The sequence below is a fragment of the Cyprinus carpio genome, unplaced genomic scaffold, assembly GCF_018340385.1.
Source record: "Cyprinus carpio isolate SPL01 unplaced genomic scaffold, ASM1834038v1 S000006613, whole genome shotgun sequence".
Lineage (NCBI taxonomy): Eukaryota > Metazoa > Chordata > Actinopteri > Cypriniformes > Cyprinidae > Cyprinus > Cyprinus carpio.
In genome coordinates, this window is record NW_024879252.1 from 234352 (window position 1) to 259001 (window position 24650).

Below are 24650 nucleotides of genomic sequence, written 5' to 3' on the forward strand. Positions count from 1 at the left end.
GCTGATTGTAACAAGTTATATTTTCATCCTTATCCCTCTGGGATATTCTCAGTACTGACTCCTTGACCTATGCTGTCTCTGTTTGGAAGGCAAAATGCAAATTTGTCTCCATATGTATGTGTAAAGTTGCCATTTAATGCTGTAATATGTTATTTTAAATAATTATTTATGTTGATATATTTGTTAAATGTCTGTTTTGTTACAATAGAAGACAATTCATAACATCTTTGAAAAAATAAAATAGATATACTAACAAATCACACAAAACACAATCTAACCAAACTGACGCATCAAATACAGCAAGACCTCCACATATGTGGACAGCTGGTTTTTGGTGAATTAATAAAATTAATAAAATACTAACATATCATACTTTACTGTACATACAAGGTTTTTTTTTTTTTTTTTTTTTTTTTTTTTTTTTTTTTACATCAATTGACCTTGTATAAAAGTTTTTCACAGATATACCTGGCGCATTTAGCACATGCCTATCGCTGTCAGCCATTTTGGATTAATGATGTCATCAAGCAATGAATATTTGGAATGCAAGATAGTAGCCATTGTTACAATATTGCTGCCAATCTACTGACACTGCCCTCAAGTGGTTTGGAGAAAATTACCATGATAAATTAACACTAAATGGAGTTAAATTAGCTGTCCACAAATGTGGACACCATGCATGAAAGGGTTAAAAATGCAAAACTATAATAACCCTGACACAGACATCTTTCAATTGTGCGTGAGGAGGGGGATCCACCAAATGAGGTTATCTGAATTCGGAGGTGGACCCGGACCCAGCTTGTTCATTACACCCTGACTACGAATAGGGATTTCGGCTGAACGAGCACGGCTTGAACATATTTCTGTCTCTTAGTGAAAATGATGATAGGTAACACATGATATGTTAAAATTGATAGCCTGAATGCACTGTAAGTCGCTCTGGATAAAAGTGTCTGCTAAATGCATAAATGTAATTTAATTTAATTTTTAATTTAAAATGAAATACAGAGACTTGTGCTTTCCATGTCCTGAACAATTTTTTTTTCGAGCTGCTTACTGGGAATTCTCCCAAATCTTCCCATGGCCACTTCAGGCCCCTACATCCACTTAATTTGCTTTTGCAGCAATAGTGGTTATTTTTTATTAATCTATTTTTTTTTTACGTTGCAGTAGGAAAAAATAATAATAATAATAATCAGAAACCAAGCCCGTGTCTGCTTTATTTTAATGCAGTTGTACCAATAAATAAAAGCTCGCGCCGGACCTGCTTCAGTTGAATATGGTGTGTACCGTAGCTGCTTTTATTTAAAATAAATAAATAAATAACGACAATTTCTTTATGAAATAAATCTGACGTCATCATTATCATTTATTTTCTTAGCACCGCCACTTATTGGTCTAAACCCCCACCCCCCCATATATATAAATTAAGCTGATTGTTAAACATTTCTCTACTACTTTTGTAGTACCTGACTATTAAAAATTATTCAATCATATTATGTCCAATTAAAGTTTCATATTAAATTATTTTATTTGTGAACAATTATTTGCTTCTCATGTTATAACAAACTTGTGATACAATTCCTTCCTGAAATCACGTAGCCTGGGAGACTCTTTATTTATTTATTTATTTATTTAATTCACAGTTTTATGAAACCAATCAAATGCTCTCAGCTTGGCAGTTCCAACAATTCAGTAAAAAGCAAGTGCTTTACAGTGGCAAATACAGATTTTTAATGAAATTACAAAGCTATGCTGTTGCATTTCACACAAAGCAGTAAAAACTAAATTATCACACCGTTTTTTTTCCATGCAAGAATTGATCACACAAATATATGGTACATTGATACATAATAAAATAGTATTTTAAAAACATATCTATCTATCTATCTATCTATCTATCTATCTATCTATCTATCTATCTATCTATCTATCTATCTCATTATTTATATAATATTTTCACTTTCAAATAACACTATATAGACTAAAATTATAAGTATAATACAGATTATGGATATAATACTTGGTATTAATACTTAAATTGGAAACTCCTTGTGTTTATGCTTTTATGGCTGAATATACAGTTCTGTCTTCTTCATCAGAGCTTGAACTGCTAAGGCGGCTCTTCTGGTTATGTTTGGGTTGTTTAGCAGCAGGCTTGGCAGAATAAGACACAGTGGAGTAATTCACCTCATCTTCTTCACTGGTATCAGACTCCCAGTTCATATTTGTGAATGGAAGCTTCGGCACACATGCAGAAGAAACATTCTCATAATCTGGATTTTCTGTTTGGGAATTCTAGGAAGATGAAGAAATAATAAAACAAATGTTCTCAATATACAGTTTTATGTAAAAGTGCTCCATATAATTTCTGGTTTATCCTTATTGTGAACAATTTATTGTTGTTCTGAAGACATGGAAGAATATAATTATGTAAAAAAAACTTTTTTTTTTTTTTAAATTAACAGTATTTAAATAATGAGCGAGTACATCATAACTCCATCTTCCAAGCCGTGTTTTTCTCTTACCCTGAATTATTACAGTAAGCCTTTAATAACTATTTTATATTTTAGACCTATCGTATCGGATTTCGCGGGAAATTGCATACATAATCATATCCGTAAACAGAGAGAAGTAGCTCTGGATATTCTGGCGCGTGTATGGTGTGGGAGTAACATAAAGCTGAAACATATTGTCACAACGAGCGAGAAATATTGACCATGGACCGTGAAAACGATCGAAATCAGCAGTTTAAAATTCAAAGGAACTCGAAGAGAGCAGAGCAAGCAAAGAAGGGAAAGCGAATTCCCTAAAAATTAGGGAAAGTCCCTAATAAAACCCGAATTAACATGTTTTTTTTTCTGGTGATGGATTTAAAACCAACCAGAGATATTTTTTTTTCGTAGTAGGCCTAGCCTACTCAACAGGTAAGATATTTTATTTAACTCATAGATAAAAACATATAGCGTGTGTTTGTTATAACGTTAACTACTGAAAAGAGTCATTTCATTATGGGTGCTGTGCTGGATATCATTTTTACGGATGGATTGCGTAAATTATAAACACAAGTCAGCAAATTAACAATTAACGCAGCTACTTCTTTTCTTCTTTTTAAACGCTTTCAGCTGTATAAATAGACAACTTTATCTCTTGAGTCTTTGTTTTGATTGCGTTTCATTCACAGAGTTTGATCTGGCAGCTTGTAAACGTCATTAATTAAAAAAAAAAAAAATCCAATTACTCGCTTAGATGTAGTGTATTTAGAGTTTCTCATCCGCGCAGAGGCGAAGCACACTATATTCTTCCGCGAGGCGCGTGGCGTTTTATTTTTCAACCGCTAGAGGGCCACAAACTACACTGTGTTACTTGTAATATTCTGACGTATTCCAAAGAAGGTTTACCGTTGTCTGCTTAATTTTTGACACCGTAGCGTAGACTGATGAATCTTCAGGCACTCTAAAATCACAATCATACATTTAAAAGCATAATTGGTGCATTTGTCATATATTTAATTGAGCATGGAAATTGTACTTTCCCCCCTTGATTTCATAATAAATATAAAGTTCTAACTGATGTTTAACTAAAGCTTTTTTCATTTTCCCTATCTGTTTTACCTTTTTTCTGGTTCATTTTGTCCATTGAAATCAAGAGTGACATAGTTTAGAGTAGATGTAGCTGCATCATTGTCCATATATCCAGCTTTCTGTTGTTTGGGGGACTGTCTTCCCTGTAAGGAAAGAAAAAAAATTGCTAAGCATAAAAACATCCAGATGTTTGTGATATTTATGTTTCAATGACCTTCTGTTCCAAAAAAATAAATAAAAATAAAACAACAACATTCTCTCACCTGTTTCATTTGTGGCAGTTTAATGGCAGCATACACCGTGTGGATATTAGATTTCGGCCTTAAGAGAAAAAAAAAAATAGTTAATTTAATTGCACAAAGCGGGTGTCTCCATCAGTTCTGCTGCTGTTACCTTGGATTAAGGTCTCGTGCTTGTGTAGGATCTTGGGAATGGGGTGTCTGACGTGATTGATCAACCCGTCCATAACCTGGATCAGGAATGCTCTCCACTGACAGATTTTCCTGGGTATTATTATTTGATCCCTAAGTGTTTAAATATTCCAAACAAAACAGGATTTATCTCTTAAGAAAACCAGATATATTTCATTGTTTAAAAAATGCATATTAAGGTGATCTCAATATACTGTAAATAGCCCAGTTGTGAAACAAACAGAAGTAAAATAACCAATAAAAGTAAGTTTGTCACTGTTGAAGAGCGTGATGGGAATACTGGAAAAAAGCACAATGGATTATCTGCTCCACTTTGCTGATCTGATCTTGCCTTAATGATAGTCCTGTAAAATAACAAGCACAATAATTGGAATAACTGACAACTTCAAACTCAATAGCTAATAGAACTACTAACATACAGACAAAGTAATAAATGATACAAGTTTATTTAGTGATATTTTTCACTTAAAATAACATTTGGAAAAAGAAAGAGCAATGCACCTGTGTATCAGAAAGACGGCCACAACAATGAGAATCAACAGGAGAATGATGGGTAAGATGATCTTGTAGAACACCGTGAGAGAGTTACCTAAATGAAGAGGTTTTTAAGACATTTTTAAGACTCAATCCTTTATGACTTAATCTAACCCAAATTCATGAATAAACCAAGAAGTACAACATGTTGAAGCATTTGGCTTTAAACATGCATTTACGATGTGCTCATGCATAATTGTAACTTTTTTTTAAAAAGGGGAAGTATGTAATATTAACAGCTAGCGGTGAAGAGGAATTGCAGTCCAAATTCAAAATATTGGGAAAAGGTGTTTCTACTGCCCCCTTGATGCTCACACCGGTTGCCAGATTGAGGGCGCGCAACAGGAATGATCCTTACATTGTAATTTGATTAATTGATTTATCAATGTTTTAATATGCCTCTGTTCATAGAGCTTTTTAGATGGATGACGAGGCATTTTAGGTCGGGTAGAATCTGCGATCTCTGACCCAGTTTGTTTGCTAGCTTCCATGGCCACAATATGCAGTGCTTTCCACCAACTGGCAACCCCGGTTGTTGAACTATTATTGATTAAATTGGCAGTGGCCGGAATCACACATTTCAAAGTAGAACAACTGGCTTTTACATTGTTTTTTAGAGAAACAAGTTTGTGAACTTGGCATGTTTCCTAAGTGTCTTAAAAACATAATGGTATTTTTATGCTTTCATAAAAGATTTCATTAAGGTTTAATGGAATGATATGCAGAAAATTGCCCTACACCCTGAAAGATATCATTAGAATATTAGGTAAATAAATTGCTTGGTCATCATGGTTACACCAGAGAGGCAGTTGTAGAAAGACGGCCATAAAGTCTAAAGTCTGGTGGAAGAAGTTCTAGAATAGCTAAATGCAGCTAACATTTTATTCCAATTTGAGTAATTTGATTAATAAATTTTTATGATGTGTTATTTCATACTTACTGCTCATAAATAACATGATGCTTTTGGATCGTGATTTTCCGATAGCATTGTCTGCTGTACAGTAATACATTCCTGGGTTCTCAGGCCAAACAATGAAGTTCTGCTGGTATGATAGTACTGTGGTGTTGTTCTCCTCTCTGTACCATTTGTAGTCAGTGGCGGGAGGATACGCATCTGCACTGCAGGTCAGATGAACTGGAATCTCCCAGTTCCACTGAGTTGAAGTTGTCATGTTATGGACAATATTTATGTTTGGAGCATCTATAGAAAGCAGGCAAACAGACATGAATACTCATAATGTTATGTAGATGGAAAGCATTGATAATGTGGTTTATTGTTATAATTGAAAGTCGTGGACAACAACAAATTTTTGGACTATGTAATATTCCCTTGCTACTGTATCTTGACAAACTCATTCATTAGACTACGTAAACAAATCAAAAACATTGGACAATCTTATATCTGTCACAAAAGTCAAATATCAAAAATTGAAGAACATTTTGCCTCTAAAAGCTGAACTGTGTCATAACTAGTAGAAACGAGTACTCACACTTGACCTTGATCTCTACAGATGGGGATTCTGTTATTCCAATGGAATTATGAGCAATACAGATGTACAGACCAGAATCAGTGATTTCCAGAGAGTTAAATTGTAGTTCCTGTTTATGTCCGACTGTATTTATCGTCCCATTGAAGTGTTTCTTCCACTCATATGAGGATGGAGCAGGTTTGGAGTGAGCATTACATGTAAGGGTCAGCTCACTCCCAAATCTCTGTTCTCCTTTAGAACTTACACTCACATTTTTAGGTGCATCTATACACACGATATATAAAAAGATCCAAATTATTTAGTTGAAGTAATCCTATTAATCAGTTTGGTCGCTTTCAATAAATTAAAGCATCTCATGCCCCTCAAAAGTCTTTGAAATGTCTTTTAAATAATTGTACATATTTCAGTTTTGATTATTACTTACACAACACAATTAGCTCTTGTATAATTTCTGGATCTCCCTCTGAATGTTCTGCTCTGCATGTGTACATTCCTGCATCTGACTCAGAGACATTCATGAAGACAGTCAACATGTTTGCAGATGCAGTGTTGTTCCTTTGATTGTTCTGAATATATCTCAGATCACCCTGAGGTCCTGTCACTGTGAGGTGTGAGTGAGGAAAGCTTTGAACCGTGCAGATAATGGAGATCACTTCAAACTCTCTCACTTCCTTCTTCATGATCAAACTGAGATTAAATGGAGGATCTGCAGCGTTCAAAAGAAAAAAGTGACAAAAAATGATTTGGCTATTTGTGAAATCATTAACTTTAATTAGTTAAGATATATATTTTAGAGCGAAACAGACTTACAAATCACATCAACTTTAATTGTGTTTGATCTTGTGCCAATAGTGTTGGTAACTTCACATGTGTACTGCCCTGCATGTTGAATTGTCACGTTCTCAATGTTTAACTGTCCAGTTTTTATTGGTAATGGGACAGAAGACAGTGCAGGTTTGTGCTTCCATGTGTACATGTGTGGAAGAGGGTCACTATCAGCTGAGCACGTCAAAGTCAATGGAGTGCCCACTTTTACAGAGGTCACGCCCTCTATGTTGATGTTTCTTGGTGAATCTGTGAGAACAGAAAAACTAAAATTTAGAATAGCGTCACACTCAGTACAATATAATAAAATATTAACGCAAGTTTTGGTAAGAATATATATTATTGTAACTTATTTATGTGAAGAGATTTATCCTCTAACATGCTTTTTCATTTAAAGCATTTAAGCATTTAAATTAGTTATTTTGCGGAAGTTTTCCAAATGAAAATGAGTAACTTTAACTTTTATCATAACTTTAGTTTGATATCATATTTAGCAAATATAAACCATTAACATTTGTTTGTTGATGGAAAAAATAAAGTGATACAAATAATGTAATACTTACACTTTACAGAAACACTGAGGTTATCTGATTTTGCTGTGTTTATCCCATTATCAGCCTGGCAATGGTAAGATCCTTTGTCCTCTGCAGTAACGTTACGGATGATGAATGTCTCGCTGGTTTCACTCTGGACTTGGGAATTTTTGTACCACGTAAACTGATTGACTGTTGGGTTACTTTTCTGGACTGAACACTTGAGTGTCAGTTTGTCTCCCTCTTTGAGATCTTTAACGTTGACCAGAGATTGCACTGTGACACCTTGTGGAGCATCTAAATGTAGAAAAAAATGTAGTGCACAGACACAAGAAAGCATATTTATTACATTTTAAAGTAAAATTTAATTATTTAAACAAGTGAAGCACTATAGTTCATAATCTTTATGACTTTCTTCAAAGGTATCTGTTTACATAAAACATAATGCTCACACTTCACATCAATTTTAATGATATTTGATTCATTTGCTCCATGCTTGTTTTCGGCTTTACAGTAATATTCTCCACTGTCTTCTGGTTTCACACTAATTAGTGTCAAGTTAGACATTTGAGCTTTTTCTGTTTTCTCTTTTTTGAACCACGTGAAGTTGACATCAGGGTGACCTGTGCTGCTGCAGGAGAGAGTGACAGAATCTCCCTCCTTTACATCTTCAGAGCTCACGGTTGCCTTTGTCTCTTTAGGTGCATCTAGAGAAGAAAAGAGATGAAGACAGCTGCTGTGAATAATGCTCAGTCAGTGACTGTGTACAGTAAATATAAAGTGTTTGTTCATAAACACATGATGTACACACTCACATTCCACAGACAGTGTGAAGTTCCTGATCTGGCAGCTGTCCTCACTATTCGCTGGACGACAAGACAGAGTCCTGTTGTCATCCTTCCATGTCACCTTGAGCTTCAGTTTGGTGACCTTTCTTCCTCCTTCTTCTTCAGTCTCTGTGATCATATCAGTTGACGAGGAAATCCATTCTTGCTTTTGTCCTGATGTATGGACGAGCCATTCAGGATAAAGATCACAGGAACCAGATGTGGAACAGCGAACAGTCAATTCTTCTGACTCCTGGAGTGGATTTTTCAGCTCTGATGCTTCAATGTGCACCTTACAAGGATTGTCTGGAATCAGGAGAATAATATGGATTGAGAACAAGCGATCCAGAACAACAACAAAAAAAATCTATTATCTCTAAGATATAATATCTTGGTTCAAAACATGCTTTATTTTCTATATTTCAGTAGAACATACAAAAAGTTCCAGAAGTGACAAAAATCAAGGCTTTATGGCACAATATTCTTAGGTCATATGACAGGTTTGTGTACATTAATCACTGATGATCTACTCTGTCGTAGTTTTATTTATGTGATTTAAAAGACATTTACTCATATATTGGAGCATTGTCATTGATTATGAGATACATGAGAACCAGTGACATCTTCACTGGTATCATAAAGACTTCAAATATATTGTCTGGTCATATGAACTATTTTATTAATTACTTGCTATTTGTAATTTTTAAAGCTCCTGGTCAGATTAAGTTTCATTGTTTAAAAACAAAAAAAAAAACGCAGCATGAACTTTCTATTAAATGTCTGTTTTATGTTTCATGAATGAAAGCAATATGCAAGGACACGAAGGTGAAATAAACTGACAAATTTTTTTATAAGAAAAACAGCCTTTAAAACAACATTAAATGAATAACATTCAATAAATCATTGCTCACCTGTAACTGTGAGAGTCAGAGCTTTACTAATGTACTTATCCGAACCAATAGTTCTAAATTTGTATTTCCCACTGTCTGTCTTTTGAAGATCGGTGATTCTTAAATCACATTTTATCCAGTTGTAATTCTGCTGTGTTTGCTGCATCGGTGATGTTGCATCAGTGATGTATTCCACTCTGCTGGAGTAAGCTGGTGACTGGGGACGTTCAACTGTGTTACTGTATACAATAGTCCCGTTAAACATCTTTGACATGTCATCATATTCTGGATCTTTAAACCACAAACAGTGTATATTTTCCATCATTTTTCTTTTTTGTAAGTACAGGGGATGGTCACACATAATCCTTCATTAATTTTTTTCTATTTTTTCAGGCACAGTTATTAGAATTCTTTTGAGCTGGTGCAGAAGACCATAAGAAGAACTGCAGGAAAAAAAACATCAGTGATACTTTCATTTATATTGATTAATCAGGACAATCATTTACACAAAAAAAAAAAAAAAAAAAAAAAAAAAACTTACTTTTAAGTAGAGATAATACAAACCAAACAGAAGCAGAGCAATCCCTTCAGGAACCATCATTCTGTCTGCTGCTGATGAAATAAAGACCGTTATACTCTGACAGCACATTTGGTGTTTGTCGTTGTGTGTGGGTGAATGTGTATTTTGGTGGTCACAGCTGTTAATGAGTCAGTCGGTTTCTCCTTCCTTTTGTTCATCCTTGCATGCCAAAAATGTCATTTTGGCTTTACAACATGCAATTTGTTAAATACACCAAATTGTTAATTACGTCTTATTGTTTTTTTGTTTTTGTTGTGTTTTTTTTTTTTTTAACTTGTTTACCAATAACAGCAGCAAATGAATCATGCCTACTGCTCCAAGCTAAAATAATTGTTGCTGTAATAACGGACTACTTTATTCCTTAAACAGTTAAACATTTATTACAATTTGCTGACACCATAAATGTTTCTCAAACATATGCACGCTATAATGACACGATCACATGCCAAAAAATGTTTTGTTCGAAGAATCACAGTGCTTTTTATGCATGAGCTTTACCGTTTAACAGATTATGATCATAATCTGACAACAACCAAATGTGTTTTACCACAAATAACAAGAAAGAAAGAAAGAAAAAGAAAGATGAAAATATTTTACCTTCAGATTGAATCCGTTGTTCTCAATGGGCGTCCTAAAAACATTCAAACCGAGAAACAAAAGGAGAACTTCACCCATGTGTTTTCTAACTTGTTATATTTGCATAGTTGAACTTTCAGACATAAAAGAAATAGGCAAAAGCATACATTCCTGGTAGAGATAAAGAGATATGTTAATTCTGTCTTTTAAGCGTGAAGCTCACTTCCTGTGACAGTGGTTAGTTCTGTCAAAACTATTGAAAAAATAAAAAAACTCACACTAGGCGATGTATTTAGGATTATAAACCGTCTGCTTCTTCTCACCTTACTGATGTACAGGAATTTAGTTTGCAAATTCCTCCATCAACATCAGCTGCCTCTGTAGTAATCATCTAATACGTGCAGCGCAATCAAGTGAAAATCCCTGTCTGTTGTTCTTCAGAAAAATCCTCCAGCTCCTGAATTAGATGGGTTGAAATTGAATTCAAAGGGTTCAGATATGCAGAAGATGCTGGAAAACCAAAGAATGTGGAGGAGCTGGAGGATTTTTCTGAAGAACTGCTCAGGACCAACAAGGGACTCATGAACAACCATCACAAAACATAAAAACAGTTATAGATCATCCAGGAAATGACACACAGTATTAAGATTTAAGGGTGTGTAAACTTTGAATGGGGTCATTTTTATAAATTCAGTTATTATTTTGTTTTGTGGAGTATATATAAACATCTGTCTGTTATGTGAAATTGCTTCTTCAATTGCTTCTTTTAATTTTTCCTTTCTCTTTGGAGTGTTACAAGCTCTTGGTGCATAAAGAAGATCTGTAAAGTTGCAAAGGCTAAAGTCTCAAATCCAAAGAGAGATTCTTTAAAAAAGTTAATACTCGTCAACACCCCCCTAAAACAGCTCGTTCTAACACGCCCCCACATCTCTACGTCACTGTGTGGGAAGATTTGCATAATGCCCCCCGGGTTATAATCATTGTAATTATTGTTGTTGCTGCCGCCGACCATGTCGTATAGACGCTGTGGGTTTCACTGTGAAAGCAAAACTACTTTGTTTTGGCTTCCAAAAGAGGACAATATCACCTTCTTTATGCCTGGAGCTGATCCGTGTCTGGTCGCTAAGGAAATGCATCAACTCTGCACTGTGGATCGCTGAATCAGCTTTCACTGTGGATGAAGCGGAAGTCCAGCCCAGGGTTGTCCACATGTGGTTGATGCACGACAAGGTATGCTCCTTCGTAGAAACGCCGCCGGCTGCTCCGTTCTCAAGCCGGCCGCGGCTCAACTCTAGGCTTCTGCTCCACTCAAGGCCACGGTGCAAGTGACGCTTGTTTTCGTTGAGAAAGCAAAACTACTTTCTTTGGCCTTCCAAAGGAGGACACGACTAGAAATCATGTTTATATCATGGGTTTTTATGTTTATTCCACTCGTCGCTCCCGGCGCCGGACAAAGCATCATAGTATGGTAAGGGGTTGTAACATTAACCGTCACACGCTTGAGGTATTCGGCCAATCACAACGCACTGGATAGCTGGGCAATCGGCGCACACCTCGCTTTTTTCAGACCGCTGAGCCTTGTAAAAATCATGTTGTGTAACATATGTGTTTGTGTGCGTATGTGTATATATAAATATATGTGTGTATAAACAAATATGTATGTGTGTATATATATTATAATATACTATATATAATATATATATACGTACTGTTATAGAGCGATGGGAAGAAAAACATTTTTTTTTTTAGATGCCTCCGTAGAAAAAGATAAATATACAAAAATGTATTGGAAAATACATTTATTTCATGCTAAGTATACAACAAATACATCTACATATGATTTACCTATTACTATAACTTAAAGTCTGCTAAATTGGAACAAAAAATGTCTTAATGCACTTTAATTGTAGAGAAGAAGTGCTGAAGGTCAACTAAAGATATACTGAAACTATTTGACTGTGTTAAAAGTGGAAACTATTGCAAAGTATACTTTAGGTACACTTTGAATATCTTGCATTTAAATATTATTCAGCGATCATACAATCCGCATCAATAGTGACATGAAAACACATTTTAGGCTTAATATTAATAAAATGTGCATTGTGCACAAGTAGTAGTCCAAATAAAGTGTACTTATAATTTTTATAATTAAATGTCTGTAAAATAGACAATAAATAAAACAAATAAAGTGTTAATAGATAAAAATGTCCAGTATACAGTATTACTAATGTACTAGGGTTTGTAATAATAAAAAACAATATATATATATTATATCTATATATATATATAATCTATATATATCTACTATATATCTATATATATCTATAATATATATATATCTATATACCATTATACTGAATGATACTGAGTAAGAATTGCATAACTAATTATGGTTAACAATAATAACTAATAATAATCCATTCTCTGCATTCTCTCTCGCGCCTTGTGGCTAAAGCAGTAACTGAGTGCCTATATACCATTAAAATGTAAGTGATTGGTTACTACCTGCGAGTTAGCTATACCTACAACTGACATTTGACTGCTGGGGATATGTTCAGTTTTCTTTCTTCATCAGCCTGCCTTTTGTCCCAAATATGCATTAATAATCTACATCTTCAGTAGCTAGAAAACTGCTGTCTTCTCGTGGTTCAACTTGTGTTGTCCGGCCATTCTTGACGCCCTGTGCGATCACAGGCGTACACACAATACATTTTCGCGAGTGCTAAAGTGGGAATAAGTGCAGTTATGCCCTTTTTGTGGCTCACTCAATGGCATCTTAGCATTTTAACAGTGTTAAGTCTTTTGGTTTCTACCAATAACTCCCAAAATTTATTATGAATTCCCGTGGTCCTTTTGGCAGTAGAAAGAGCTTTCATTTTGAGAGATATATACATACCCACACTGCATGTACTTTTTATGGTAGGTTTATTTTACGATAAGAGACGGGAGATGGGTTGCACACGCAATAAAATAGAATTAAATAAATAAATAGCTAAAATACATAATATATTATATAAAGGTGAGCTTTTTTTTATTTTTTTATTTTGCAATTTCAGTGGATGAAATAAGTTTTAAATGCCCAAGCAAAACATGACTTAGTACTTGGATGCAGCAAGCAACCCCTTTTGTTTGCAAGCACCCAGTTAAGACGTTTTTTTGTAGTTGGTCACAGGTTTGACCACATCTCCGGAGGTGATTTTGATTCCACTCCTCGTTTAACAGGACCCGCGTTAAATCCTTAAGGTTTCTTGGGTTGTCCTTTGGAACCTCGAAGTTTTAAGTCCCTCCACAGATGTTCTATTGGGATTTGAGGGTCTGGGATACTGGCTAGGCCACCATAAGGTGTCTTCTTCTTCAGCCACTCATTTTTTGCCGTGGCGGTATGTTTCAGTTCTTGGGCGTGCTGGAAAGACCCTCCATGACCCATCTTCATGGTTTTCTGGCTGAGGGCAAGGAGGTTCTCCGTCCAAGATTTTACAGACCCTTTGCCTGTCAATGTGGTGAAGTCAGCCTTTTTTCCATTAGCCGACAACCCAGCGCCCAAAGCATTAATGGTTTTCCTCCACCCTCCTTGGCTTGACTGTGGGGATGGTGGTCTTGGGGTTCTAGTCAGCATTTCTCTCCCTCTAAACACGGCGACGTCAAGTTAATGCAAAGGAGTTCAATTTCTTGGTCCTATCTGATCCACAGCACTTTCTCCGCAAACCTTTTCTGAATTTCATTTAGATGTTCTTTGGCGAACTTTTAAATGGGGCTTCTTGAGTATGGGGGGACCTTGCTGGTGCTGCAGGTATTTCAGTCCATTGCGGTGTATGGGGTTGGCAGGGTTTTGCTTGGTGACTGGGGTCCCAGCGCTGCCTTAAGCTCATTACCCAAGCTCCTCCTGGTAGTGCGGGGCTGATCCCTTCAACCTTTCCTCATGATCATAACTTACCCCATTAGCAAGACTCTTGCATGGAGCTCCATACCATGGCCGTCTGATGGTTGTTTTTTATTTCTTTCATTTGCGAATACTCCCACCAACAGTTTTTTTTTTTTTTGTCCTCCTTCTCACCAAGCTCTTGCTGATGGTCTTGTAGCCCAGTGGTTCCTCATACCACATCCCTGGCGGACCCCCACACAGCACATTTTGCATGTCTCCTTCTCCTTCTTTGTTAGAATGCCGGCCGTGTAGACGCTGCTGAGCGTATTACTGCCCTTCCACAGTTCAAAATTTTAAACGAAATTCGTACATACAGTCCTGTATCCTGCACGAACTGAAGAAACTGCCTGGGAGATCAGTTTTGATCATCAGTTCTTGGGACCAACAAAGCTCCAAGAGTAAAAGCCGTAACTCCAAGTCTGCCGTTTATAAAAAGTCATATATTTTCTTTCCGCATATTTCCTGCAATTTAGGAAAACATCCTACCGTCTCAAGATCTCCCACAGTTCACCACAATCCAGACAACATGCTTTCCTACAACCACAAAGAATAAGTTAAACGCACAGTGCCCCAACCTCAATCTAACACATTATAACTAGTCCCTGGGGGCACCCAAAATGATACAGAACATCTTCTTAATATAGGTTGTATTGAAAAGTAGTGTCTACCCCTAATTTGCCTTTTCCCACCCCCTTGCCATTCATTTATTTAAGCCCGCTTTAATTTGTTCCATCAGTTTCCAACTCTCCCTAATCATACATGGACATTTACTTCTATTCCTAAGGCTCTCCGTTGCAATGGTATCCACCCGCTCATTCACCCTAACCCAGCAAAAACATGCTGTTGCAGCAACATCTAATTCTAAAACAACACAATTCAACTCTCATTGACAAATGTCAGGACGAGCTTTTGATTTTCCTACTTTTAAATTTTCTAGAGCAGCTACAGCATCAGAGCAACTCATGAATTCCCTCGGTTTTTCCTTCCTCACTCCCCATAGAGCCCCATAAAATTGCCAATTATTCGGCAGTGAGAAACCGAACTTCCATTAGAATACGTTCGACCCACTTTCCCACCGCTAAGCTGTTCCCCATCTACCCCAACCCAGCTTTCCCAATAACTGGATCTCTAGACTCCAATTTTACAAACAATCCTAGTACGTCCACTATTGAATTAAGATATGCCTCTCTTTTTGGTTTGTGCCACCTCCAATTTATCTTTTTCCTGATGAAAAAACCAAGCTCAACACCACACATTCCAGGTATCACCCAGATAGGGCATAGGTAACCAAACTTGTGTTTTTTTTTTTTTTTTTTCTGGTTCTACGATTACTTCCGTGAATCCATACTCATCTTCCCTGCCCACTTATTTATCTATGACCAAAAAAATAATTGTATATATTATTTCCAGCATCCTCTTGCAACAAAAACACCTAGCTGGGAAGATAGGATTACACCCACTAAGTTTAAACCCAGTACTGTAACCCTAAACTTATGCGTTCCTTACCACCATAAGGGCATTTCTACCATTTCAATGAGCAGGCCAGGTGGTTGCATGTCTCTCGTAGTCTGACAAACCCCCACACCCCATTTAAGGTCTTTGGCAGCCTTTACTAATGAGAAGCGTGACCTGAATCATGTGTGTTTGATTAAGGAGACATGCAAAATGTGACAGTGTTGGTGGTCCTCCAGAAATTGGTTGACGAACCACTGTTGAGCCCAATTCAAAGCCTTGTGTAGATCTTAAGTCCTCTCTCGGACAACCTTTGACAGTTCTTTTGGGCTTGCATGGTGGGGGGAGAGGTCGGAATGGAAGATATACAGATTGTGTGACATGATAGATGTCGTATACAACTTCTTATGAGCTGGCATTAGGAGGAACTACTTAAAGTGGCAGGATCTAATCTGTGTTCCACATGGGCACATAACCAATCTGTGGGAGAGTTTATGCATCACTTAACCTTTATAGTGTTTTTTTTTTTTCTGAAAGTTTTTTTTTTTTTTTTTTTTGGTTGATATATCAACCAAAAAAAAATAAAAAAATCGAGAAAAAAACACTATAAAAGGTTAGAATTTATATATATATATATATATATATATATATATATATATATAAAAAGGTTCAGAAATTTATATATATATATATCAATCTCTACCACCCAAAATGCTATCACTTTAAACCCTTCTGGTTCTCACCCCCTCCATATATGATACAAATCTTATCTCATTCCATATAGCATTTTATTTTAAACTATATGAAACAACCCACTGCCTATTCTCAATTCTATTTCTTAAGTAAGAACCATATTTCATATTTCAATCTAATATGTTTTTTTTTTTTTTAATTTCCTTTGAAGAAGTTAAAGAAGGCATTAATAAATTAAATAATGCATCTCTAGGGAGTGATGGGTTGACGTCAGTAAAACTTTTTTTTAACTACTCATTTTGGCATATATTCTAGCAAAATTACTTTAATTTGGCATTGATGATTTGATTGATGAGTACTATGTTACTCCATTTCAAATGAACTAAATATTATAATGTTTGAAAATCATTTAATCATTTTTAGCACATTCACATTAAAATAATACAGCAAACACAAATTCTGATGGACTGGGACCAGAAAAAAAAAAAAAAATAGCATGACATTCTCACTGATGCTGCCCCAATTACTTTCCCCCAACCTCGTACTGGAATCATCACAACCAATATTCTGTTTATTCTGATTTTGAAATGCACAATTTGTAAGGTAATGTTCATCCTTTTCACCTCTGCATCACTGCTTTTTTTACATTTTTGCTTTGGGACACTGGAAAAGCCTTTTTCAGAATCAGTCCATGAAGGCGGTGGAGCACAAGCAACAACCTCATAATCAGGTTCCTCTCTTTGGGAATTCTGGGAAAGGGAGATATTATAGTACTGTGAGAGGTTATTTCAATGGTCATTCTGAATCTGTTAAACTGTTGAGTTTTTCACTCTGTTCAGCTTGTGCTGCATGTTTGGTGTAATCTGAACACGTACCTTTGACATTTTATTTTCAGATGCTGTGGTTTGGACTTCTGCATCGGTAACATTGTTTGCCGCAGAAGTGCCATGAAATATAATCATATATTTAAAATTAACAACAGTGAAAAGAGAAGCTGCCAGAAATACTTGTCAAAGTACATCACAACTGCGATTGAATTAAAACAGAATATGGAACTAAATTTATAAACTGTATCTGACAAACTTTATAAAAACACACACAAGAGCATCATGAAAGCAGCATGTGGAACCTCATAGATCAAAATTAATAGAATAAGTAGTGATTTAATTTATTATCAATATCAAGATGGACCATTTTAATTAGCATTCAGATTTTAGGAATAAAATCAACTTTATGTGAAGCAATCACATATAATCCTGAATGCATATTGTAAAAAAAAAAAAAAAAATGTTTTAGAATTAAAATTACAAAATAAAACTAAAATATTGGGTGAAGTATTAGTGTTCATTCAACTCAATGAGGACCAGGAATAAGATCATTAGACCATGTATTGATAAATGTAAGCAATCAAAAATGATGTGGCCCTTAGCAGTAATGGATCCTTAAAGGGGTCATGAATTGAGAAATCAAATTTTTCTTGATGTTTTGATGCGTGAGAAGTCATTGTACTATAAAAATATCCTGTGAGTCTTTGTTAGTCCAAAAACAGCTTTTATTGAAACCAAGCTCAGAAAACGACTTTCAGATTTTGTCAAATTATTATTACGTAATAGTGTAACAAAATCCCCAAAATCCCACTACGTGGATGTCTAAGTAGAGCATCAGTCACAGTTTTGATGCAGGCTTTGCAAACAGACTTCTACTGTAAGATTATGGACCTGACAAGTAATGATGAAAGCATTTGTGAAAGTGCAAAACTCTGTCAATCACACAGCATTACATCATATTCACAAACTCATTATAAAATCAACAATGAAACTCCAAAACACAACATGCAAGCAATGATAAGATCAATTAAAACATCATTCAAACTCCAAAAATTCTGTCATAAATAATGAGATCACTGCATTCGTCATGTGCTCAGCAGTGCCATGATCCAGTTAATGATATCTTTAAGATCTTCGCTGTGTTTTGTGATTATTTAGGTGTGATGATGGGTACTTCTATATATTAAGAGATTTCAGAAATCACCACTTGCATGTGAAAATAGCTACATATTGAATAAAGAAAAATACCTATTTGTGCTGACAGTTCCATAGTAACATACAGTAGTAGTAGTTTCGGATGGGATTAACTGGAAAAGGTAGAAAGGATCTGCTTCACTTTGTCGATCAAATCTTGCCTTGATGATTAACCTGCAAAATTAAAAACACATTAATTAAAAATGTAATTTAGAGGGAAATAATAACGGCCACAAACTAAAATCCCCCAAAAAGAGCTGCTGCTTCACAGGAACAATAAATGTAATAAATGACAAGCTGCAGGTCATGTATTTCTTTCACTCGGATATGGTTCTTAGTTGCATATGACCCATCCGTTTCCTTAAACTCAAAAATCGCTTTGCAAATTCTGTATGAGTATTTAATGTTTTGAAAGAAAAGAATAAAAGAGGACCTTACCTGTGTATCAGGAAGATGGTCGCACCAGTGAAAATCAGCAGGAGAAAGATGATGTGATAGAGCATGAGAAAGTTGCCTAAATTTAGAGGGTTAGAAAACAGATGATTCAAAAACAGAATTGCATCATTTTTAAATCTGACCTTGGCTGTGATTATTGGGATTAAAAATGTAATAAATGATCATTAACAATCTAGCAGTCTATGAAATTATTAAAAGGAGCTATACAAGTGAAGTGAACCAAAATGTATGCAGCATAAAATGTGCAAATAAAATGGCATTATTTCATTATTTGAGTTATTTGATAAATGCTATTTTATACTCACTGCCGATAAATAACATGATGCTTTTGGATCGTGATTTTCCGATAACATTGTCTGCTGTACAGTAATACATTCCTGGGTTCTCAGGCCAAACAGTGAAGTTCTGCTGGTATGATAGTACTGTGGTGTTGTCCTCTCTGTACCATTTGTAGTCAGTGGCGGGAGGATACGCATCTGCACTGCAGGTCAGATGAACTGGAATCTCCCAGTTCCACTGAGTTGAAGTTGTCATGTTATGGACAATATTTATGTTTGGAGCATCTATAGAAAGCAGGCAAACAGACATGAACACTCATAATGCTATGTGGATGGATAGCATTGATTATGTGGTTTATTGTTATAATTGAAAGTCGTGGACAACAACAAATGTTTGGACTATGTAATATTACCTAGCTATCATGACATAACTCATTCATTAGACTACGTAAACAAATCAAAAACTTTGGACAATCTTATGTCTGTCACAAATGTCAAATTCCAAAAATAAAGAACATTTTGCCTCTAAAAGCTGAAGTGTGTCATAACTAGTAGAAGTAGAAGAGTAGAAGAGTAGAAGTAGAAGAGTAGAAGAGTAGAAGTAGAAGAGTACTCACACTTGACCTTGATCTCTACAGATGGGGATTCTGTTATTCCAATGGAATTATGAGCAATACAGATGTACAGACCAGAATCAGTGATTTCCAGAGAGTTAAATTGTAGTTCCTGTTTATGTCCGACTGTATTTATCGCTCCATTGAAGCGTTTCTTCCACTCATATGAGGATGGAGCAGGTTTGGAGTGAGCATTACATGTAAGGGTTAGCTCACTCCCAAATCTCTGTTCTCCTTTAGAACTTACACTCACATTTTTAGGTGCATCTATAAACACATGATATATAAACAATCCAAATTATTTAGTTGAAGTAATCCTATTAATCAGTTTGGTCACTTTCAAGTAAATTAAAGCATCTCATGCCCCTCAAAACTCTTTGAAATGTCTTTTAAATAAATGTACATATTTGAAATTTGATTATTACTTACGCAACACAATAACCTCTTGTATAGTTTCTGAATGTCCCTCTGAATTTTTTGCTTTGCATGTGTACATTCCTGCATCTGACTCAGAGACATTCATGAAGACAGTCAACGTGTTTGCAGATGCAGTGCTGTTCCTTCGATTGTTCTGAATATATCTCAGATCACCCTGAGGTCCTGTCACTGTGAGGTGTGAGTGAGGAAAGCTTTGAACCGTGCAGATAATGGACATCACTTCAAACTCTCTCACTTCCTCCTTCATGATCAAACTGAGATTAAATGGAGGATCTGCAGCGTTTAAAAGAAAAAGTGACAAAAATGATTTGGCTATTTGTGAAATTATTAACTTGATTAATTAAGATTTATATTTTAGAGCGAAACAGACTTACAAAGCACATCAACTTTAATTGTGTTTGATCTTGTGCCAATAGTGTTGGTAACATCACATGTATACTGCCCTGCATGTTGAATTGTCACGTTCTCAATGTTTAACTGTCCAGTTTTTATTGGTAATGGGACAGAAGTCAGTGCAGGTTTGTGCTTCCATGTGTACATGTGTGGAAGAGGGTTAGCATCAGCTGAGCACGTCAAAGTCAATGGAGGGCCCACTTTTACAGAGGTCACGCCCTCTATGTTGATGTTTCTTGGTGAATCTGTGAGAACAGAAAATCAAAAATTTAGAAGAGTGTCACACTCAGTACAATATAATAAAATATTAATGCATGTTTTGGTAAGAATATATTATTGTGACTTATGTGAAGAGATTTATCCTCTAACATGCTTTTACATTTAAAGCATTTAAGCATTTAAATTAGTTTATTTTGCAGAAGTTTTCCAAGTGACGAGTAATGTTAAGTTTTATTACCGTAACTTTAGTTTGATATCATATTTAAAAAAAAAAAAAACCTTTGTTTGTTGAAGGAACAAATAAATAATATAAACTGATACAAATAATGTAATACTTACACTTTACAGAAACACTGAGATTATCTGATTTTGCTGTGTTTATCCCATTATCAGCCTGGCAATGGTAAGATCCTTTGTCCTCTGCAGTAACGTTACGGATGATGAATGTCTCGCTGGTTTCACTCTGGACTTGGGAATTTTTGTACCACGTAAACTGATCGACTGTTGGGTTACTTTTCTGGACTGAACACTTGAGTGTCAGTTTGTCTCCCTCTTTGAGATCTCCAAGGTTGACCAGAGATTGCACTGTGACACCTTGTGGACCATCTAAAAAAAATGTAGTGCACAGGCACAAGAAATGCATATTTATTACATTTTAAAGTAAAATTTTATTATTTTTACAAATGAAGCACTATAGTTCATAATCTTTATGACTTTCTTCAAAGGTATCTGTTTACATAAAACATTATACTCACACTTCACATCAATTTTAATGATATTTGATTCTTTTGCTCCATGCTTGTTTTTAGCTTCACAGTAATATTCTCCACTGTCTTCTGGTTTCACACTAATTAGTGTCAAGTTAGACATTTGTTGAGCTTTTTCTGTTTTCTCTTTTTTGAACCACGTGAAGCTGACATCAGGGCCACCTGCGCTGCTGCAGGAGAGAGTCACAGAATCTCCCTCCTTTACATCTTCAGAGCTCACGGTTGCCTTTGTCTCTTTAGGTGCATCTAGAGAAGAAAAGAGATGAAGACAGCTGCTGTGAACAATGCTCAGTCAGTGACTGTGTACAGTAAATATAAAGTGTTTGTTCATAAACACATGATGTACACACTCACATTCCACAGACAGTGTGAAGTTCCTCATCTGGCAGCTGTCCTCACTATTCGCTGGACGACAAGACAGAGTCCGGTTGTCATCCTTCCATGTCACCTTGAGCTTCAATTTGGTGACCTTTCTTCCTCCTTCCTCTTCAGTCGCTGTGATCATATCAGTTGACGAGGAAATCCATTCTTGCTTTTGTCCTGATGTATGGACGAGCCATTCAGGATAAAGATCACAGGAACCAGATGTGGAACAGCGCACACAGTCAATTCTTCTGACTCCTTTGAGTGGGATTTTTCAGCTCTGATAGTTCAGTGTGCACCTTACAAGGATTGTCTGGGAATCAGGAGAATAATATGGATTGAGAAACAAGCCATCCAGAACAACAACAACAAAAAAAAAATCTATTATCTCTAAGATATAATATCTGTTCAAAAACATGCTTTTATTTTCTATATTTCAAAGTAGAACATACAAAGTTCCAGAAGTGACAAAATCAAGGCTTTGTGGCAATAACATTCTTAGGTCATATGATCGGTTTGTGCAATATTTCAATCACTGATGATCTACCTGTCGTGAAGTTTTATTTATGTGATTTAAAAGAGACATTTACTTGGTATATTGGAGCATTGTCATTGATTATGAGATACATGAGAATAAGTGGCATCTTCATGAAGACTTCAAATATATTGTCTGGTCATATGAACTATTTTATTAATTTACTTGCTATTTGTAATTTTTAAAGCTCTCTGGTCAGATTGGGTTAAGTTTCATTGTTAAAAAAAAAAAACTTTCTACGTTCATGTCTGTTTTATGTTTCATGAATGAAAGCAATATGCAAGGACACCTATGGTGAATAAACTGACAAAATGTTTTAAGAAAACAGCTCTTTAAAACAACATTAAATGAATAACATTTAATAAATCATTGCTCACCTGTAACTTTAAGAGTCAAAGTTTCACTCAATGAACTTAGTGTCTAAATGAATAATTCTAAATTTGTATTTCCCACTGTCTGTCTTTTGAAGATCGATTCTTAAATCACATTTTATCCAGTTGTAATTCTGCTGTGTTTGCTGTAGGATCGGTGATGTTGCATCAGTGATGTATTCCACTCTGCTGGAGTAATTCTGGTGACTGGGGGACGCCTCTGTACTGTGTTACTGTATACAATAGTCCCATTAAACATTTTTTGGACACGCTATCATATTCTGATCTTTAAAACCACAAATATGTATATTTCTTCTCCGGCCATTTTCTTTTGGTGGTAGTACAGGGATGGTCACATTACGATCCTTCATTAATTTTTTTTTTCTATTTTTCAGGCACAGTTATTAGAATTTTATTTGAGCTGGTGCAGAAGACTATAAGAAGAACTGCAGGAAAAAAACAACATCAGTGATACTTTCTACTTATATATTGGATTAATCAGACAATCATTTACAAAAAAAAAAAAAAAAAAAAAAAAAAAACAGTATAAAATAGAGACAATACAAAAACCAAACAGAAGTAGAGGAATTCCCTTCAGAACCATCATTCTGTTCGCTGCTGATGAAATAAAGACCGTTATACTCTGCTGACAGCACATTTGGTGTTTGTCGTTGCGTGTAGTGAATGTGTATTTGGTGGTCACAGTTGTTAATGAGTCAGTCGGTTTCTCTCTTCCTTTGTTCCATCCTTTCATGCCAAAAATGCCATTTCTTTGCATGACAGCGCATGCAATTTACATCATACCAAATTGTTAATTACATCTTAATTGTTTCTATTATTATTATTATTATTATTATTATTATTTACTATTGAACTTGTTACCCTTTTTTATGCAACCTGCAATTACAGCAGCAAATGCCTACTGCTCCATCAAGCTAAATAATTTATTGCTGTAATGACTGACTACTATTTTATTTATTAAACAGTTAATTGTTTATTACAATTTGCTGATGACACCATAAATGTTTCTCAAACATGTGCACGCTATAATTATACGATCACATGTCAAAAAAAATTTATTGTTCGAAGAATCACAGTGCTTTTTATGCATGAGCTTTACCGTCTAACATATTAATACTTTGATCGTCAATCTGATCAACATGAAAAAAAGAAGAAAGATAACTATGGTACCTTCTAATCTGACTCCGTGTTTCTCAGTGGACGGTCTTATAAAACTTCAAACCGAGAAACAACAAGAGCACTTCCCACCATTGTGGTGGGCCCTCAAACTTTTATATTTTTAATAGGTGAATTGTGTTCAGACTAAAAGAGATTTCCTCTAAGCAGCCAGCAAGCTCGTGTATCAGAGATAGTAGAACAATGTATAATCTGCTTCTACAGCGTGAAGCTCACTTCCTTGTGAAAGTGGTTATTTCTGTCAAACTACTGAAACCCCCCTAATGGCGGTGTCAGTCATGCACCGCCTTCAAGCCAGCCGCGCTTTTTTTGGTATGCGCGTGTAATCATGCCCTTACGGTACGGGTGCTGCGATCAGTCAAAAATGCCAGCAAAATTGTCAATATCAAGCCTTTATACTTTTGCTTATTTTAAATACTTTATTTTTGTACATAAACGTTTGTATTGTCAATTAAATTATTATAAATCGTTTTTTAATGTTTATAAATGTTAATATTAATGATTTTCATTCATTGTTTTTTCTCTCATGTTTGTGTGTGTATATGTGTGATATATATATATATATATATATATATATATATATATATATATATATATATATATATATATATATATATATTATATGTGTGTGCAAAATCACCCAAAACAACAAAAATGCATC

The 24650-nt window shown here is 35.4% G+C and overlaps 1 protein-coding gene across 2 annotated transcripts; it reads right to left on the reverse strand.

Moving 5' to 3' along the window:
• Positions 1-1710: 1710 nt before the first annotated feature.
• LOC109060332 (B-cell receptor CD22-like) lies at positions 1711-22113 on the reverse strand. Of its 2 annotated transcripts, none has more exons than XM_042754902.1 (17): positions 21878-22113; positions 21512-21769; positions 21096-21362; positions 20519-20782; positions 20136-20417; positions 19710-19973; positions 19120-19377; positions 6464-6745; positions 6040-6303; positions 5490-5750; positions 4517-4604; positions 4272-4359; positions 3978-4108; positions 3848-3905; positions 3615-3727; positions 3402-3456; positions 1711-2298 (listed from the first exon to the last, which is right to left on the reverse strand). In XM_042754902.1, exons 1-17 carry the CDS (start codon positions 22026-22028, stop codon positions 2059-2061), a joined length of 3324 nt encoding a protein of 1107 aa, XP_042610836.1. In that variant the 5' UTR covers positions 22029-22113; the 3' UTR covers positions 1711-2058. The 2 variants fall into 2 exon arrangements, with proteins under 2 accessions (XP_042610836.1, XP_042610835.1); XM_042754901.1 differs by having other exon boundaries at positions 4251-4359.
• Positions 22114-24650: the final 2537 nt, after the last annotated feature.

What these genes read in the sequence shown, in the direction of transcription:
- LOC109060332 (XM_042754901.1), bottom strand. Translation starts at nt 22,028, where the DNA reads ATGATCACAGCGACTGAAGAGGAAGGAGGAAGAAAGGTCACCAAATTG. An exon ending in ACAAGAGCTAATTGTGTTGT is followed by an intron (nt 6,304 to 6,463) that starts GTAAGTAATAAT and finishes TCGTGTGTATAG; the next exon opens with ATGCACCTAAAAATGTGAGT. An exon ending in TGTAGAGATCAAGGTCAAGT is followed by an intron (nt 5,751 to 6,039) that starts GTGAGTACTCGT and finishes TGCTTTCTATAG; the next exon opens with ATGCTCCAAACATAAATATT.